The sequence below is a fragment of the Chiloscyllium punctatum genome, chromosome 25, assembly GCF_047496795.1.
Source record: "Chiloscyllium punctatum isolate Juve2018m chromosome 25, sChiPun1.3, whole genome shotgun sequence".
Lineage (NCBI taxonomy): Eukaryota > Metazoa > Chordata > Chondrichthyes > Orectolobiformes > Hemiscylliidae > Chiloscyllium > Chiloscyllium punctatum.
Genome location: NC_092763.1, coordinates 63,944,626 through 63,963,973, shown reverse-complemented (window position 1 = coordinate 63,963,973; position 19,348 = coordinate 63,944,626). Strand labels below are relative to the sequence as shown.

Genomic DNA, 19,348 nt, shown 5'->3' with positions numbered 1-19,348 from the left:
GCTGCCTCAGAATCTTTAAATATCAGTCTAAGCAGGCTCTGCCAATAGACTAAAGCAGGCTATCTGCTCAGCTCCAAAGGCACAAGTCTGAACATAACTAATGTAAATAATAATTATAAAGGAGAACACAGAATACAAAAAAAAATAAGACCCAGTGTTGCATACCATCCTACAAGGATCTTACAGTATTATAGAACTTTACAGACTATATTATGAACTACCGCAGCATTAAGTTTCATACAGCTGCTTGCAACAGTTGAATGTCTTACAGTATTGAATCTAGCCTTGTGTTTAGAAGAATCTATAGAATCTAGCCTTGCTGTTTATTTACTCATCCATAAATTTAGCACACATTTTTTCCCCCTTCAGCTTAAATCCTCGAACTGATAAAGAAAATCACAAGCCAGGCATCTGCCAGTGCTGTTTGATGCAACACATGAAAAAAGTAGTCCAAAACAACTTTCATTTCCATGGCCTTCTCAACAGCTACCTTCAATAGTACGACCTGAATCAGCATCCAATCGCACTGAAAGGATTGAGGAACCCACCTTGCAATCGTCCACTCTGTAGTAGAGTGTCTTGTAATATCAAACATTGGCAATGGGTGCAGGCAATCTTTATATAATTTACATTGAAGGTAAACACCACAAGAGGTTTGAACTTTGTGCAAAAAGGAAGATTACTACATATTTCACTCAAATTTAATTACCTTTCGGGAGGGTGAAGCTGGTACTGTGAAAATAGCTTTGCAATAGGTCCATACAAACATCACAAAAAATAAGTGAAATACCACAAGATACGCAGCTGCAATATAAAAGAAAGATCAGATGAAGAAGAGATCTATTATTAACAGAGTTTTAAAAAGTACATGTAGCTATATTTACCATCAAAATGTTCTGTATACGTAAAGGTTGATTAGTCATTCAGTTCTGTTCTACAAGGACAGTACTTTAGCTTTTGCTAGGAACTCAATAAAATGAAATTTAATGGACAATTGTCAGCATTGCAATTGGTAAAGGTAAGCCAAAAGTTCACCATACTGAGCTAGTGGAGAAGAATACAAAGGACCTGTGGCGTAGCATACTGATATTTATATTCTCAAGTATTTGGTCAATCAATCTCCAACTCAAATGTGTTTTCCTTTCACTAAATTTCACCAGGTAGTAACGACTCCAATTAAAGTAGCCATTTTGCTTAGTTTCTTATTCACTTGCATTGGAATTATATTATTTGTCTCAGCATATCCTGTTCCTCAAGTGAAAGCAAGAATTCGTTAGAGAAATTTCAGGGGTATGTGAGCAGATGCTGAGCAAACTAAGTCTTGAAGTAACTTTGGAAACTTCACCAGTACATCTGCCTCAAACAATGAATATTCATGGCTAGACCAAAAATTTCCTCCACAGTGCCCCAATATGTGGTCATGCTTCTGAACATAAACAAATCTTCCATCTCCTTAGTCATCACCTTTCTGGAGAAATTGCTAAATTTGAACGAGGCAGGCAGCTTTTGTGTAGCCAGCCATGAGTAGAGACTACCAAAATCTTTTTTCATTAAATGGAGAAGATTTTCATTTAGGCAGCCCCTGACCTAATGCCACACATCAAACCTATGACATTACCTGACTTGCATTTCTTAATAGGCTTGGGTATGTGTAATGCAAAGCTTAGTGAAGAGTAGTTTTAAACATTCATTAAATAGTGCAGATGGTAATCAGTACTGTACATACACAAAATAATCTAATATGTGTTGAGATTCATCTAATATTAAAAGTCAAGTAGTGTAAATTTTACAAGATTTACATATTCAGCTAAAACTTTTAACATCTTCAGTGTAAGTCTGATTTTATATTTCTGACCTGAAAAGAAAAAAAAATTACACATAGATCTAAATTTTCACCATGACTGAGAGTGACTCCAGCAGAGCTAAAATGGTGCTGGAAGGCAGAATTCAGAAGTTGCATCTCAAACTCTTCTATACCACCATGGGACTGGAGGAAATGATGGCTTTTGGATACGTGTGATTCATGGAGGATACTGCACATACAAAATTACAGCTGCCTTCAGACCGATTGAATTTTTAAAGAGATTAATCAGAAGATCTAAAGCTGCTGGAATTATGTGAAGAGTTTTTGAAGAGATTCAGGCACACCTTCAGCAAAGACAAGGTGCCATATGGATTGAGGATGCATTAAAAAAATAGATAAACCTTTTGGAACAGTCAAGCCGTCATGGAAGCTGTTGAGCTGTCAAAGTATTTAAATCTCCACATATTTAAATTGTTGCGGGTAGGAAGAAGTACCGTCTGCAGTGTTTAAAAAAAATCAGTACCTGCTGTTACACTGTTTGTTGACACAAGCCTGAGGGCTTTCATTTCGGATTTGTGTTCTCGCAACTTATCAGAGTGAGGTGCTCTGTTATCAGTTCACAGAATGACTGGTAGCCCCGTGTTGTTAAAAACCTTTTGAAGTGAGACAGTGAATACAAGTGCTTGTTTCACAATGTATTAAGTAGTCGAAGGAAGTTTAAGACAGTGAATGGATTTTAAGTGCCCTTTTAAAATACTGAATTCAACAAAAGACAGAATAATTTGATTTCATCTGAGTACAGTTCCCAAAGTCCACCTATAATGGACAGTTGACAAATTGGTATGGAGGGTGTAAGGACAAAGGGTGTTAGAGTAATGGATTGGCATGAGTTAGCAGTAAGTCAGCACTGGGACTACAAAGGCTATGACTGTGTGTATGGGGAGGGACATAGAATGATATGGCTGGGGCATTATATGGCATGATATGGCTGTTGCAGGGAGAATGTGAAGGGTGAAGGCTATTTTTGTTTTGTATTTTTTTAAAACAGGCACAACAAAGCCTCTGATCATCAAGTCAGGCCCTTTCCACTGTGTATCTCCATTCATTACAGACTCCAAAGTCCTTCAAAGGCAGCAGGCCTAACACGCATTAAAATCCATTCCTGCCAACCTCAGTCATCTGGGCAACCTCTCCAAAGTTAGGATTATGAAAGTGGCAATATTTCCAAAAATTAAAGTCATTGTATTGCATATGTTTGTGAGCAAATTCCAATGGCAATTTTGATTTTGAAGTACAGTTATCATTGCTTTATCAGCAATAAACATGTATTTTCAAAGAAACAAGTTGCTTGACGTTTTGTCGATGAGTCTTCACATTCACAAGTTTTACAACAAAACTATAAAAGGGTGACAAACCAATTTCATTTCCTCACATCTGCCTCTACTCTGGAACAATTGCAAAAGTAATCTTGTATTTATGATGCAATTAGGATTACTGTGACACAAAATTCCAGGATAACATTGTGCAGTGGATTGTAACAACAGAAAATACTTCCTTGTATTTAACAGTCTAAAGGCCAGCTTGAAAGAAATTAAATTGAAAATCACATGAAACCGGATTATAATCCAACAGATTTAATTGAAACCTTAAGCTTTCAGAGCCCCGCTCCTTCCTCAGGCAGTTAGACATTGAAGAAGGAGCGGGGCTCCGAAAGCTTGCAGTTTCAAATAAACCAAATGGATTACAACCCCTGGTGTTGTGTGATTTTTGACTTTGTCCATCCCAGTCCAACACTGGACCCTCCACATTATGAAAGATATTAAGTTATACTTGGCAATTTAAATGGAGTATTGCTAATTTTATTTGCAATGACTTCATAAATACTAGCAAAGCAACAGGGAGTATGGAGTAAAGTAGAAAGATAAGCAGCAGGTTAGCATATGTGCAGGGTTTAGGTTCGGGGCAGACTAGGAATGAAGCAAAAGGAAGGATAACTTAGGACATATTACAAAAGGTGATAGAAATACTGACGATAAGATTAGCATTAAAGGTGCTTTACCTGAATGCTTGTAGTATTCATAACAAAGTAGATGAATTAACACGACGAGTCATCGTGAATGATTATGATGTGGTAGGCATTTCAGAGACATAGTTGCAGGGGGTTCAGGACTGTCAGTTAAACATCCAAGGATTTATAACTTATTGAAAAGACAGGGAGGTGGGCAGAGTGAGTGGGGTTGCCTTGTTAGTTAAGAATGCAATTAAATCTATGGCATTGAATGACATGGGGTCAGATGATATGGAGTCTGTGTGGGTGGAGTTGAGGAACCACAAAGGCAAACAAACCATAATGGGAGTTGTGTACAGACCTCCCAGCAGTGGTCAGGATCAGGGGCGCAAGATGTACCAGGAAATAGACAGGACATGACAGCAAGGCAAGATCACAGTGAAAATGGGGGACTTCAATATGTAGGTGGATGGGTGAATAATGTTGCCGGTGGTTCCAAAGAAAGGGAATTCATAGAATGCCTGCAGGATAGCTTTTTGGAACAGCTTGTGATGGAGCCCACAAGAGAGTAGGCTATTCTGGACTTAGTGCTGTGTAATGAGGCAGACTTTATAAAAGATCTCAAAGTAAGGGAACACTTAGGAGGCAGCAATCATAATATGGTAGAGTTCAGTCTGCAGTTTGAAAGAAAGAAGGCAAAATTGGATGTAATGGTGCTACAGTTAAATAAAGGTTATTACAGGGGCATGAGAGAGGAGCTGACAAAAATCGACTAGAAGCAGCACCTCGCAGGGAAGACAGTACAGCAACAATGGTAGGAGTTTCTGGGTGTAATTGAGGACACAGAACAGAGGTTCATCACAAACGAAAGAAAGATTATCCGGGAAGGGATTAGACAGCCATGGCTGACAAAGAAAGTCAGGAAATGTATCATAGAAAAAGAGAGTACCTATAAAGTGGCCCAAAGCACTGGGAAATCAGAACATTGGGAAGACTACAAAAACAAACAGAGGATAACAAAGACAGAAGTAAGGAAGGAGAGGATTAAATATGAAGGTAAGCTAGCCAGAAATATTAGAAATGATAATAAAAGTTTCTTTCAATACATAAGAAACAAACAAGAGGCAAAAGTAGAAATTGGGCCGCTCCAAATTGTTGCAGGAAGGCTAGTGATGGGAGATAAGGAAATAGCTGAAGAACTTAATAAATATTTTGTGTCAGTCTTCACAGTGGAAGACATGAGTAATCTCCCAACAATTAAGGAGAGTCAAGGGGCAGAGTTGATTATGGTAGCCATTTCAAAAGAGAAAGTGCTAGAAAAGCTAAAAGGTCTAAAAATTGATAAATCTCTTGGCCCAAGAGTTCTGAGGGATGTGGCCGAGGAAATAGCAGAGGCGTTGATTGTAATCTTTCAAAAATCACTGGGGTCAGGGAAAGTCCCAGGTGATTGGAAAATCACTATTGTAACCCCTTGTTCAAGAAAGGATCAAGACAAAAGATGGAAAATTATAGGCCGATTAGCCTAACCTTGGTTGTTGGTAAAATTCTAGAATCTATCGTTAAGGATGAGGTTTCTAAATTCTTGGAAGTGCAGGGTCGGATTAGAACAAGTCAGAGTGGATTTATTAAGGAGAGGTCGTGCGGAGAAACCTGTTAGAATTCTTTGAAGAGGTAACAGGTAGGTTAGACCAGGGAAACCCAGTGGATGTTATCTATCTAGCCTTTGATAAGGTGCCTCACGGGAGGCTGCTGAGTAAGTTGAGGGCACATGGTGCTCGAGATGAGCTACTGGCATGAACTGAGGATTGGCTGTCTGACAGACGGCAGAGAGTTGGGATAAAAGGTTCTTTTCTGGAATGGCAGCTAGTGACAAGTGGTGTCCCACAGGGTTCAGTGTTGGGGCTGATGTTGTTCATTTTATCAATTAATGATCTGGATGAAGGGACTTGGGGCATTCTGGTGAAATTTGCCAATGATACAAAGTTAGGCGGACAGGCAGGTAGTTCTGACAAGGTGGGGAGGTCGCAGAAAGATTTAGACAGTTTAGGACAGTGGTCCAAGGAATAGCTGATGAAATTCAATGAGAGAAAATGCGAGGTTTTGCACTTGGGAAATAAGAACAGAGGCATGAATTATTTTATAAACGGTGATAAAATTCACAAAGCCAAAGTACAAAGTATTCTGGGAGTGCTAGTCCAGGATTCTCTAAAGGCTGACTTGCAGGTTGAGTCCGTGGTTAAGAAAGCAAATGTAATGTTGTTATTTATTGCAAAAGGGCTGAAATATAAAAGCAACAATGTGCTACTGAGACTTTATAAAGGTCTGGTTAGGCCCCATTTAGAATACTGCATCTAATTTTGGGCCCCACACCCCAGGAAGGACGTACTGGCACTGGAGTGTGTCCAGCAGATGATCCCTGGAAATGGTAGGCCGAACATACGATGAATGACTGAGGATCCTGGGATTGTATTCATTACAGTTTAGAAGGTTGAGGGGTTTTTAATAGAAACTTACAAGATAATGCATGGCTTAGAAAGGGTGGATGCTGGGAATTTGTTTCCGTCAAGCGGGAAACTAGGACCTGTGGGCACAGACTTAGAATTAGAAGGGGTCAATTTATAGTGGAAATGAGGAGACATTTCTTCAGCCTGAGAGTGGTGGGCCTGTGGAATTCATTGCCATATCTTAAATGATTTCAAGGCAGAGACTGATAAATTCTTAATCTCACAAGGAATCAAGGGATATAGGGAGAGTGCAGGTAAGTGGCGTTGAAATGCCCATCAACCATGATTGAAGAGCAGAGTGGACTTGATGGGCTGAATGGCTTTACTTCCATTCCTATGTCTTATGGTCTTAAAGTGGGTGATATCATTTCCGGTTCTTTCTCTCAGAGGTTGGCAAATGGGGTCCAAATTGATATGTTTATTGATGGAGTTCTGATTTGAATGCCAGGCCTCTAGAATTCCCGTGTATGTCTCGTTTAGCTTATCCTCAGATGGATGTGTTGTCCCAGTTGAAATGGTGTCCTTCTTATCTGTATGTAAGGTTACTAGTGAGATACTGAAATATCTAGAAGAAGATTCATGCTACTCCATCCACTCCACCTAAGAATTCCTGAACATCATCAAAGGCACCAAGATAGAAGAAGACGAAATAATGGCCTCATTTGACCTAACAGCCCTATTTACATCAATTAACATCAGCCTGGCCAAAGAGACATTGACCGCACTACTACGAGACGAACCGAGGACACAAACACCAGACAGCATCAACTTCATTAGCAAGCACCACATCCTCAAGCTAGTAGACCTGTGTCTCACTACCCATTGTACCTTCAATGACAAGACCGAAAAACAACTCAACGGAACACCCATGGGATCACCAATATCAGGCTTCTTAGCAGAAGCAGTAATGCAGACTTGAACAAACAGCCCTCCCCAGGATCCAACCCAAACTTTGGGTCCACTACGTCGACAACACCTTTGTCATCACAAAACTGAACAAATTAGATGAAACCTACATCATCAATTATATCCTCAATGGCATAAATTTCACAAAAGAGGAGGAGAACAACAACAGATTCCCATTCCTAGATGTCACAGTGGAACAAACAGCTAATGGAGAACTCTAGACCAGTGTCTACAGGAAAGCAACACATACAGACCAGATACTTAACTACAGAAGCAATCATCCCAACACCCACAAATGGAACTACATCAGGACATTACTTAAATGGCCCACAATATACTGCAGCACCCAGGAACTACGAGCAGCAACAGAAAAATACCTATACAGCGTACTCAAGAGGAATGGGTACCCGATAGACACAGTCTGCCAATGCTTAAACAACAAACCCAAACAAGTAGACACAACATGCCCAAAAGCTCGAGCCACACTACCATACATCAAAGACATCTCAGAGATGATTACCAGATTATCCTGACCCCTTGGCATCATGGTATCCCACAAACCTACCAACACACTGAAACCTCAAGGACCCTATACCAACAACCTGCAAAACAAATAGCATTTACAAAATACCATGCAAGGACTGTAACAAACACTACATTGGACAGACAGGTAGAAAACTAGCCACCAGGATACATGAACACCAACTAGTGTCCTTACATACAGATGAAGATGGACACTACTTGACTGGGACAACACATCCATCCTAGGACAGGCTAAACAAAGACATGCACGAGAATTCCTGGAGACCTAGCATTCAAACTGGAACTCCACCAATAAACACATCGATTTGGACCCCATTTACCAACCTCTGAGAAAAAGAACTGGAAGTGATATCACCCACCTTAACACACCAAGACACATAAATAGAAGGCAGGACAGAACACCAGTGTTTTCCCAGAGGCTCACTGATGATGTTACCTAGTATGGTAACGAAACGTTTGAAGACAAATCTTCCAGCTCAGTGAGCAAACTTACAATCCGAACCTTAACCTGAGCTACAAATCTTCTCAAAAATAGTTCTTAGGGTTAAAGGGAGCAAAGGGCTGAATGGCCTATACTAGCTCCTCTTTTCTATATTTCTTTGCAACTCAATTCTGGATAAGATGCTTAAAGTGCAAAACTGGTGCATTTGTCAACTGTCATAGATTTATAACGGTCTGCAGCACAGAAAAAGATCTTCATTCCATCAGGTCTGCACCTATATTTCTCATTTGCAAATGAATGAGAAATAATATTCACCCAGAAAGCTTTAAAGATAGAACTGCTTTTCCAAAGTTTGAAACAATATTCATCGACTGATTTTTCTAACTGCAGAAAAATAAAGAGCCAAAACCAACATTTCAGTACACTAACAAACCTGAAGGAAACAAGTAACATGGCAAAGCAAATCTTTTCAAAACTAATGGGTGAGGCCAGGATTGAGTTTTAAAAGTCTGATGAAAAAAGTAAGTGAAAATAGCCAAGTAAACTAAGGTGGTCTACCTTTAAGGTTTTCAGGAAGAATGTTACACAGAGATTTGATTTCAATATACAGACCATACAGGGAGAAGAAACACATGTATATTGTTGTAGTTACAACTTGAAGAAATGACTATTTACATACAGGACCATTATCATACTGAAGTATTGCAAAATGCTTCGCGGGGATATTATAAAATTAACCAAAACTCCAAATTACAAAAGGAGATATTAGGTCAGATGACTAAAACCTTGGTCAAAGAACTAGGCTTCAAGGAATGCCTTAAAGGAAGAAAAAGAGGTGGGAAGGTGGAGACATTTAGGGAGGCAGTTTCAGGGCACTGGTATAGTAATAGAGTCACAGAGTCATAGAGATGTACAGCATGGAAACAGACCCTTCGGTCCAACCCGCCCATGCCGACCAGACATCCCAACCCAAACTAGTCCCACCTGCCAGCACCCAGCCCATATCCCTCCAAACCCTTCCTATTCATATACCCAACCAAATGCCTCTTAAATGTTGCGATTGTACCAGCCTCCATCACTTCCTCTGGCAGCTCATTCTATACACGTACCACCCTCTGCGTGAAAAAGTTGCCCCTTAGGTCTCTTTTATATCTTTCCCCTCCCACCCTAAACCTATGCCCTCTAGTTCTGGATTCCCTGACCCCAGGGAAAGTACTTTGTCTATTTATCCTATCCATGCCCCTCATAATTTTGTAAACTTCTATAAGGTCACCCCTCAGCCTCCGACGCTCCAGGGAAAACAGCCCCAGCCTGTTCAGCCTTTCCCTGTAGCTCAGATCCTCCAACCCTGGCAACATCCTTGTAAATCTTTTCTGAACACTTTCAAGTTTCACAACATCTTTCCGATAGGAAGGAGACCAGAAATGCACACAATATTCCAACAGTGGCCTAACCAATGTCCTGTACAGCCGCAACATGACCTCCCAACTCCTGTACTTAATACTCTGACCAATAAAAGAAAGCATGCCAAACGCCTTCTTCACTATCCTATCTACCTGCGACTCCACTTTCAAGGAGCTATGAACCTGCACTCCAAGGTCTCTTTGTTCAGCAACACTCCCGAGGACCTTACCATTAAGTGTACAAGTTCTGCTAAGATTTGCTTTCCCAAAATGCAGCACCTCGCATTTATCTGAATTAAACTCCAGCTGCCACTTCTTAGCCGAATGGCTCATCTGGTTCAGATCCTATTGTAATTTGAGGTAACCCTCTTCGCTGTCCCCTACACCTCCAATTTTGGTGCAGCAATTAAAATAGGAAAAATACCTTGGAGGCTCATGGGGATGGAGAACATTGAAGGGAAAGTAAGGTTCAGAATCAGAATTTAGATTCAGAATCACTTGACAAACTAACTCAGAATTGACAGTAAAAAATATTTCAGCACAGTGAAAACAATTTTTAAAATAAGTTTTGAATTAATTCAGCATTTAGGATAAACACATTTATGGCCATTCCTCCAGTCAAATGTCTTATTCATTATCAGAAGATGACATTCAGTTTCTTGGCTTCCATCTAAGAAGCAAGGCAGACGAGCATGAATATTCAGTACTGAAAGCTCATCTGTTAAGATCAAAAGGACAACATGCTGAATGCAGAGCTCTAGTTTTTGGGTATTGCTCTCAATGAAAGCCTGTTGTATCTAGAGCAATTGGCTGTTATTATCATACATGGCTTTGTTTCAGTAAAACCTTGGCAACTGAGATACCCTTCATTCCAACTTACTGCTTTTCCGAATACTTTATTTCTGTAAGTGCTTAAAATGTGAAAATCTAAATCTACCTGTTATTTTCCATATTAAATCATACTCCATCAATTTTTATATCAGCATTTTAAAAGCTAATATTTTAATTTGCTAAATCTAGGTTTAAGGCAGAGATTCATGAAAAGCTGTTAATCATTTTAGTGTGAAATAAAACTAAGGTGCCAGAGCTTACAGACTACAAATGTGCTCAGAATCTGGCTGCTTCTCCTTGGATCTCTCACTGCGACCAGCTACACCCAGGGTACCAATTGCAGTGTTGGGTAGAGGTCAACAGGAAGTATGTGGCAATGCGCCAGTAAGTTCAACACAGCCCACATTGTATTTACACAGACACAGTCTCTTTTGTTTGGCTTTTCTGGGCCAATTTTTAAAATTCTACTAGATCAACCTATACATCCATCTGGAAGATTCTCCAGCATTTTTAAACAGCTTACAGTCAAATTTCTGCCTGTATGTGTAATACAATTTTAAACACCAGAAAATAATTATAGAGATTAGTCTGTTTCACCATTCAGATTTTATATGTTTTGCTGTGCAGATGTGTTCAAATGAAAATCATTAATGAAGAGCACTGGGTATCTGTTAACTTTCTTCCTGATAATTATTTTGTATTCATAACTCTGATCTTTCCAAATAAATGTCTGCTTTCCTTCCTATTGGTTTTTATTTTTTTCTAGATGTTCTCATTCATCAAGAACATTTTGTAGCTAGAATAATCACTTCCTATTTAACAGAACTAAAATTCAAAAACTTGATAGAATTTATTCAACAGGACACAGAACATAGTAGAGTATCACCAGCATAAAATATGATTCAGTGGGTAACATTCTCACCTCAAAGCTGTGAATTCAGGCACAACAACCTAAGGTAACAAACCAGTGAAAAACTAAGGGAGTGCTGCAGTATCAGAGATGCCATTTTCAGATCAGATGTTAAATTAAGGTTATCTGATTACTCAGATGGATTTAAAAGATCTCATTATACACTTCTGCAGAGGAGCAGGGAAGATTCCCCAGTGTCCTAGCCAATAATTACACTTCAATAAATCCCAGTAAAATATTATATGGTCATTATCACATTGCAGTTTGTAGGAGCTTGCAATGGTCAATTTGGGTGTTTATTTTTCACTTCTGAAGGGCAGTTATAATTCAAAAACACACAGCTGAGCTCTATCCTGCATCACTCATTTCATCACAAAGCATAGATCCTGTTCTTTCTCCCATCAATAGTCAGACATTTACTCTCCTTGCTCTCCAAACTAATCTTGAATCTCAGCCCAGATGCCTGCCTCATTCATGATTCATACACACAGACGGAGTTACATTCTGTATCTTGCAATAGCTGTCAGCCCCCATGTCTAAAGTTTCAGCTACAATCTACTTGCCAGTCATCAGCCTACGAATCTCAGTCCAGACAGCAACAGCATGAGATGTACCTGCACAACCCGACTTCCATTAATCAATCTGTTAGGCTGCCTAACTCAACATTCATACTTTTATAAAAACATAAATTTAGCCAGGGACTATGTTAAACATACTCAATAGACCTTGCATGATTCCACACTCAGCGATCCTAACACTGGTAGCTCAATCGTGTAGTAATGACTTGAGATAGCCCCAACAATTTTTAGACAAGTTGGTTCACTTTCAGAAAGTTTCTAAAGGTGATGTGGTTCACATCTGGTTGAAGGGTTGTGAATCATGACCAATGCCTGTTCAGGAGTCAGAAATCTTTTTGACAATTTTGACAATAATTTTAAAGGATGTTATTAAATTATCATAAATATGATGTATAAAGTTAAGTTTGTATTTACTGTAGTGGCTAATGATAGGGCTTGGTTGTTAAAAGATAAGTGACCATTAGAGTTAGTGCTGTGCAAGAGTGCAGGTGCACTAAAGTATTTTACTGTGGATGAAATGCTTGTTTGCATTGAATAGTATTGAGTTTCACATTTTAATATGTCAATTGAACAATTCAGATTCCAGCCATCTGTTGAGTCTCGGAATAGCGGAGCAAATGGCTAACCTCTTAGATAGCACATTCATCTGTTCAGCTTTGAAGAAGTGGTGTTTGAATGGCTCTTTGTTTAATGTGAAATTTTTTGAGCATTCAAAGACTTACCAATATTATAAGTTTTACGAGTTCTGTATGTAATAGGTATTGTTATATTATTTGTTCTTTAGTCAGTGACTGATAACAGAGTCACAGGAATATAAACAATATACAATAAATATCTGGCTTTTTAATTATAGCTGGATATAGAACATATACAGACAGGAGCACAGGTCAACTCTAGAGTCACGTAAAATGTGACCACTTCCATCAGTGATTCAGCCCTCAGAGTCTCCTAAAATCCTCTTGTAACAGATACTGGATCACTAGATATCAGGTGTTTAGAGGAGGTATGGAGATTGAAGGGAGAAAAGGGCATGGGTGGGGAGTCAGGATTATAGCAGATACTGGTAATAGATGTGATGGGGGTGGTGGTGAGAGATGACAGATAGGGTGCATAATCCTCATGTACAGAACTAGGCTGATGTCTCATGAATGGAGGCAGGTCTTCTAAATTGCCTGCTTTGACATCTGCTCCCTTCCATTCCTTCCTTGTGTTTGGTTCAAGAGTTGATGACCTGGACTTCAGCTCAGTCCTGCAATATCACCATGAGAACAGCATGAGCTGGCACTGTCAGGTTTGTGGGCGAGATTGTAACATCAAGAAATCTTTTGACTCAACTTAAACCTAGGAACCCTCCAACCACAAGGGATGAACTCAGATTTCTCCAGTTTCCTCATTTCCCCTCCCCCCACCTTGTCTCAGTCCCAACCCTTGAACTCAGCACCACCTTCCTAACCTGCAATCTTCTTCCCGACTTCTCCGCCCCCACCCCACTTCGGCCTATCACCCTCACCTTAACCTCCTTCCACCTATCGCATTTCCAACGCCCCTCCCCCAAGTTCCTCCTCCCTACCTTTTATCTTAGCCTGCTTGGCACACTCTCCTCATTCCTGAAGAAGGGCTCATGCCCGAAACATCGATACTCCTGCTTCTTGGATGCTGCCTGACCTGCTGCGCTTTTCCAGCAACACATTTTCAGCTCAGAAAAGAAAAATCAAGCCTGTAATCCTGGGCTGTTTTTGGGTTGCCTGCTTACTTCATTCCTACTTTTGCTCAGTGTTTCCCTACCCCATAAAGTACCTTACAACATGAGACACTGAATCAGAGTAGACCACCCAGCATGCTTTGCCATTCAATGCCATCAGGCTGATCTTGGACTTCACTGCCCACTATATTCCTCAGTTTCTTGACAGACTTAATATCTGTCAACAAGCATTAAATTTATTCAATGGTGGAGTGTCCACAAACGCCTTGAGTAGAGAATTCCAAAGATTCTCATTTCTTGGGTAGAGCCATTTCTCCAGATCTCACTTCTAAATGATCCATCCCTTACCTGGAGACGTTGTCCTTATGTTTTTGGTTCATTGACCAGAGGAACAATCTATTAAGCCCTTCAGAATCTTGTTTGTTTTCTAAGATGATGCATTTCATATACATTCAAGTAGTTCAATTTTCTGAGCACTAAAGTATTTAAACAACCAACAAAATAAACAGAGGAAAATTATCAAAGGAAAAGAAAGAAGTAATTTCTTAACATCCATAACATAACATGATGTAACTTAGGGCTCTTCTATGACTGCAGTACCCATTTGCATCAAGGGAAACTAGGCATCCAGGGCACTGGGCAATATAATAAATAGCTGCAACAGCCGTACACAAAATGAGTTTTGGAGTTTCACCCTGAATCTCAGCAGCCAATATTACCCCAATTCAGTACCAATTGATAATGTCACTTAGGGAAAATGACAATAAAATTGATGGTGTAGTGGACAGCAAAGGATGTTACCTCAGAGTACAACGGGATCTTGAACAAATAGGCTAAAGGGCCAAGGAATGGCAAACAGAGTTTAAATTAAATGTGAGGTACTGCATTTCGGAAAGCCAAATCAGTTCAGGACTTATACACTTAATGGTAAGGTCCTGGGGAATGTTGCTGATCAGAGACTGTGGAATGCAGGTTCATAGTTCTTTGAAAGTGGAGTCACAGGTAGATAGGATAGCACAGAAGGCATCTGGTATGCTTGCCTTTATCTGTCAATGCATTGAGTATAGGAATTGGGAGGTCATGTTGCGGCTGTACAGGACATTGATTCGGCCACTTTAAGTATTTGATGGGATTTATCTTCGGATACTCTGGGAAGCCAGGGAGGAGATTGCTGAGCCTTTGGTTTTGATCTTTATGTCATTGTCTACAGGAATAGTGCCCGAAGACTGCAGGACAGCATATGTAGTTCCCTTGTTAAAGAAGTGGAGTAGAGACAACCCTGGTAATTATAGACCAGTGAGCCTAACTTTGATTTTGGGGCAAGGGTTATAAGAGATAGGATTTATAATCATCTAGAGATGAATACGTTGATTAGGGATAGTCAACATGGTTTTGTGAAGGGTAGGTCACGCCTCACGAATTTTACTGAATTCTTTGAGAAGGTGACCAAACAGATAGATGAGGGTAAAGCCATTGATATAATGTATATAGATTTCAGTAAGGTGTTTGATAAGGTTCCCCATGATAGGCTATTTCACAAAATACGGAGGCATGGGATTGAGGGTAATTTAGTGATCTGGATCAGAAATTGACTAGATGAAAGGGTGGTGGAAATGGGAAATTCTATCCTGGAGTTCAGTTACTAGTCGTGTACTGCTGTTTGTCATTTTTATAAATGACCTGGATGAGGGCACAGAAGGATGGGTTAATACATTTGGGGATGATACTAAGGTCAGTAGAGTTGTGGGTAGTGCCGAAGGATGTTGCAGGTTACGGAAGGACATGGATAAGCTGCAGAGGTAGGCTGAGAGGTGGAAAATGGGTTTAATTTGGAAGAAGTAATAGGAGTACAGAGTCCTGTGCTAATGGTAAGATTCTTGGTAATGCTGATGAGCAGAGAGATGCCTGTGTCCAAATACATAAATCCCAGAAAGTTGCCACCCAGGTTGACAGGGTTGTTAAGAAGGCATACAGTATGTTAGCTTTTATTGGCAAAGGGACTGGATTTCAGAGCTACGAGGTCATGCTGCAGCTGTACAAAACTCTGGTGCAGCTGAACTAGTGGCATTGTGTACAGTGTTGGTCATCTCATTATAGGAAGAAAGTGGAAGCTTTGGAAAGGATTCAGGGGAGATTTACTAGGATGTTGCCTTGTATGGAGGGAAGATCTTATGAAGAAAGGCTGAGGGACTTGAGGCTGTTTGCAGTGGAGAGAAGGTTGAGAGGTAACTTAATTAATACACAGAAGATAATCAAAAGGTTAGATAGGGTAGACAGTGACAGCCTTTTTCCTCGGATGGTGATGGCTAGCACAGGGGGCATAGCTTCAAATTGAGGGGTGATAGATATACATAGAACATAGAACGTTACAGCGCAGTACAGAGCCTTCGGCCCTCGATGTTGCGTCACCCTGTCATACTAATCTGAAGCCCATCCCACCTACACTATTCCACGTACGTCCATATGCCTGTCCAATGACGACTTAAATGCACTTAAACTTGGCAAATCTACTACCATTGCAGACAAAGCATTCCATACCCTTACTACTCTCTGAGTAAGGAGAAAGTGAGGACTGCAGATGCTGTAGATCAGAGCTGATAATGTGTTGCTGGAAAAGCACAGCAGGTCAGGCAGCATCCAAGGAGCTGGAGAATCGACATTTCAGGCATTAGACTTCTTCAGGAATGAGGAAAGTGTCTTTCCAAATTCCTGAAGAAGGGCTCATGCCTGAAACGTCGATTCTCCTGCTCCTTGGATGCTGCCTGACCTGCTGCGCTTTTCCAGCAACACATTATCAGCTACTCTGAGTAAAGAAACTACCTCTGACATCTGTCTTATACCTATCTCCCCTCACTTTAAAGTTGTGTCCCCTCGTGTTTGCCGTCCCCATACTTGGAAAAAGGCTCTCCCTGTCCACCCTATCTAACCCTCTGATTATCTTATATGTCTCTATTAAGTCACCTCTCAACCTTCTTCTCTCTAATGAGAACAGCCTCAAGGCCCTCAGCCTTTCCTCGTAAGACATTCCTTCCATACCAGGTGACATCATAGTAAATCTCTTCTGCACCCTTTCCAAAGCTTCCACATCCTTCTTATAATGTGGTGACCAGAACTGTACACAATACTCCAAGTGTGGCCATACCAGAGCTTTGTACAGTGCAGCATAACCTCCTGGTTCCGGAATTCAATCCCTCTATTAATAAAGGCCAAAACACTGTATGTCTTCTTAACAACCCTGTCAATCTGGGTGGCAACTTTCAGGGATCTGTGTACATGGACACCGAGATCTCTCTGCTCATCTGCACTCCCAAGAATCTTCCCCATTAGCCCAGTACTTTGCATTCTGATTACTCCGTCCAAAGTGCATCACCTCACACTTGTCTACATTAAACTCCATTTGCCACCTCTCAGCCCAGCTCTGCATCCTATCTATGTCTCTCTGCAACCTACTACACCCTTCGTCACTATAGGACAGATGTCAGAGGTAGTTTCTTTACTCAGAGTAGTAGGAGCGTAGAACCCCCTGCCTGCAACAGTAGGAGATTTGCCAACTTTAAGGACATTTAAATTGTCATCGGATAGACATATGTTTGAAAATGGAATAGTGTTGGTTAGACGGGCTTCAGATTGATTTCACGGAGCAGTGCAACATCGAGGACTGAAGGGCTTATACTGCACTGTAATGTTCTATGTTCTAATTCTGGTCTCCCTCCTATCGGAAAGATGTTGTGAAACTTGAAAGGGTTCAGAAAAGCTTTACAAGAGTGTTGCCAGGATTGGAGGGTTTGAACTTGGAGAGAGGCTGAGTCGGATACATGGCCTGGAAAGGGTGGACACTAGGAAATTGTTTCCGTTAGGCGAGGAGAGTAGGACCCATGGACACAGCCTTAGAATTAGAGGGGGTAAATTCATAACAGAAATGCGGAGACATTTCTTCAGCCAGAGAATGGTGGGCCTGTGGAATTCATTGCTGCAGAGTGCAGTGGAGGCCGGGACGCTAAATGTCTTCAAGGCAGAGATTGATAAATTCTTGACGTCACAAGGAATTAAGGGCTATGGGGAGAATGCGGGCAAGTGGAGTTGAAATGCCCATCAGCCATGATTGAATGGCGGAGTGGACTCGATGGGCCAAATGGCCTTACTTCCACTCCTATGTCTTATGGTCTTATGGCTGGAGCTATTTCCCCAGAGCGTCAGAGGCTGAAGAATAACCTTATTGAGGTTTATAAAATCATGAGGGGCATGAATAGGGTAAATCGGTAAGGTCTTTTCCCCCGGGTGGGGTGTCCAAAACTAGAAGGAATAGGTTTAAGGTGAGAGGGGAAAGATTAAAAAGGGACCTAATTGGCAACTTTTTTACGCAGAAGGTAGTGTGTCTGTGGAATGAGCTGCCAGAGGAAGTAGTGGAGGCTGGTATGATTACAACATTTAAAAGGCATCTGACTAGGTATATGAATAAGGTAGAGTTTAGAGGGATATGATACTGGATTAGTGGTGCTGGAAGAGCACAGCAGTTCAGGCAGCATCCAAGATTTCGCTGCTCGTTGGATGCTGCCTGAACTGCTGTGCTCTTCCAGCACCACTAATCCAGTATTTGGTTTTCAGCATCTGCAGTCATTGTTTTTACCTTTAGAGGGATATGAGTCAAGTGCTGGCAAATTTATATAGAATATCTGGTCAGCATGAACGAGATGGACCGAAGGGTCTGTTTCCGTGCTGTACATCTCTATGATTCTGAATCGAAATCACAGAATCCCCACAGTGTCAAAGCAGGCCTACAGGGAGCTTCAATATGCACTGACTACAGAACTAGTTCTGGGAAACACAGATGCAATGCTACAGATGGAAAAATCATTCCCCACAATGAATTACTTGCAAAAAGAAACCAGGGTTTCATGATGTCACACACTCAAGCATACCAGAACAGAAGCTAGTTCTGGTTTCAGCCATTTTCTTAAAACAGCAGCTAGACAAGAATATTATTTGTATCTTTTGTAACTGTAGGGGATGCGTGTAGGATAGCAGATGATTTTTAAAAAATCATTGACCAAAATATCTTAAAATTTAGCTTTTTTGGATATTTCTATGAAAGTCATTGTTGACTATTTGATATATGATGATCAACCATTCAAAACCTGAAGGTTTTTGTGCATTTAAGCAAAACAAAATCCATCAGAAGCATTGAATAAGTAAGATAGATTTTACGGGATGAAACAATAATGTTCAAGACTAATTAAATAGCTCTTTCAAAAGGAAGATTCAAGCACAGTAGGCTGAAAGACCTCCTTCTGAACTGTCTGATTTGATTTTTTTTTACAGAATGGGATTGGCTTAATGGGTTATACATTTTACACCTGTTCATGAAAGACTAATGCAACCACATAGACTCAAATTTTCAGACGTCCACAAATTACCATAAAAGATTGCAAAGGAATTTTTTGAACTTGTTGGGAGAGTTTGTCGAGAGTGGAGAGCAAGTACAGGAATTCAGTCAATATGTTATAACATTTTTCTGTTGTAATGCGGCTGATACAAATGTGCAATATTTGTCTCTTTAAAATTGCATTATTCACTGTTGCACTGTTTGCCAGCAGACCAATAACAAGGATAATTTAAATGTATTGATGAAATCAACCTCATTCTATTTTTGAATGAAACGGTCTCCGAGATTTTAAATCACGATGTCTTCAGAATAAATGAAGAACTGATTAAACTAT

At 40.4% G+C, this 19,348-nt stretch overlaps 1 protein-coding gene across 1 annotated transcript in view; it reads right to left on the bottom strand.

The window, feature by feature from the left end:
• zdhhc15b (zDHHC palmitoyltransferase 15b) overlaps positions 1-19,348 on the bottom strand; it is a 103,412-nt gene that overhangs the window by 38,045 nt on the left and 46,019 nt on the right. Inside the window, exon 3 of the mRNA XM_072595420.1 lies at positions 710-804. Within this exon, the coding sequence (XP_072451521.1) occupies positions 710-804 (95 nt within the window). The remainder of the gene's footprint in view (positions 1-709; positions 805-19,348) is intronic.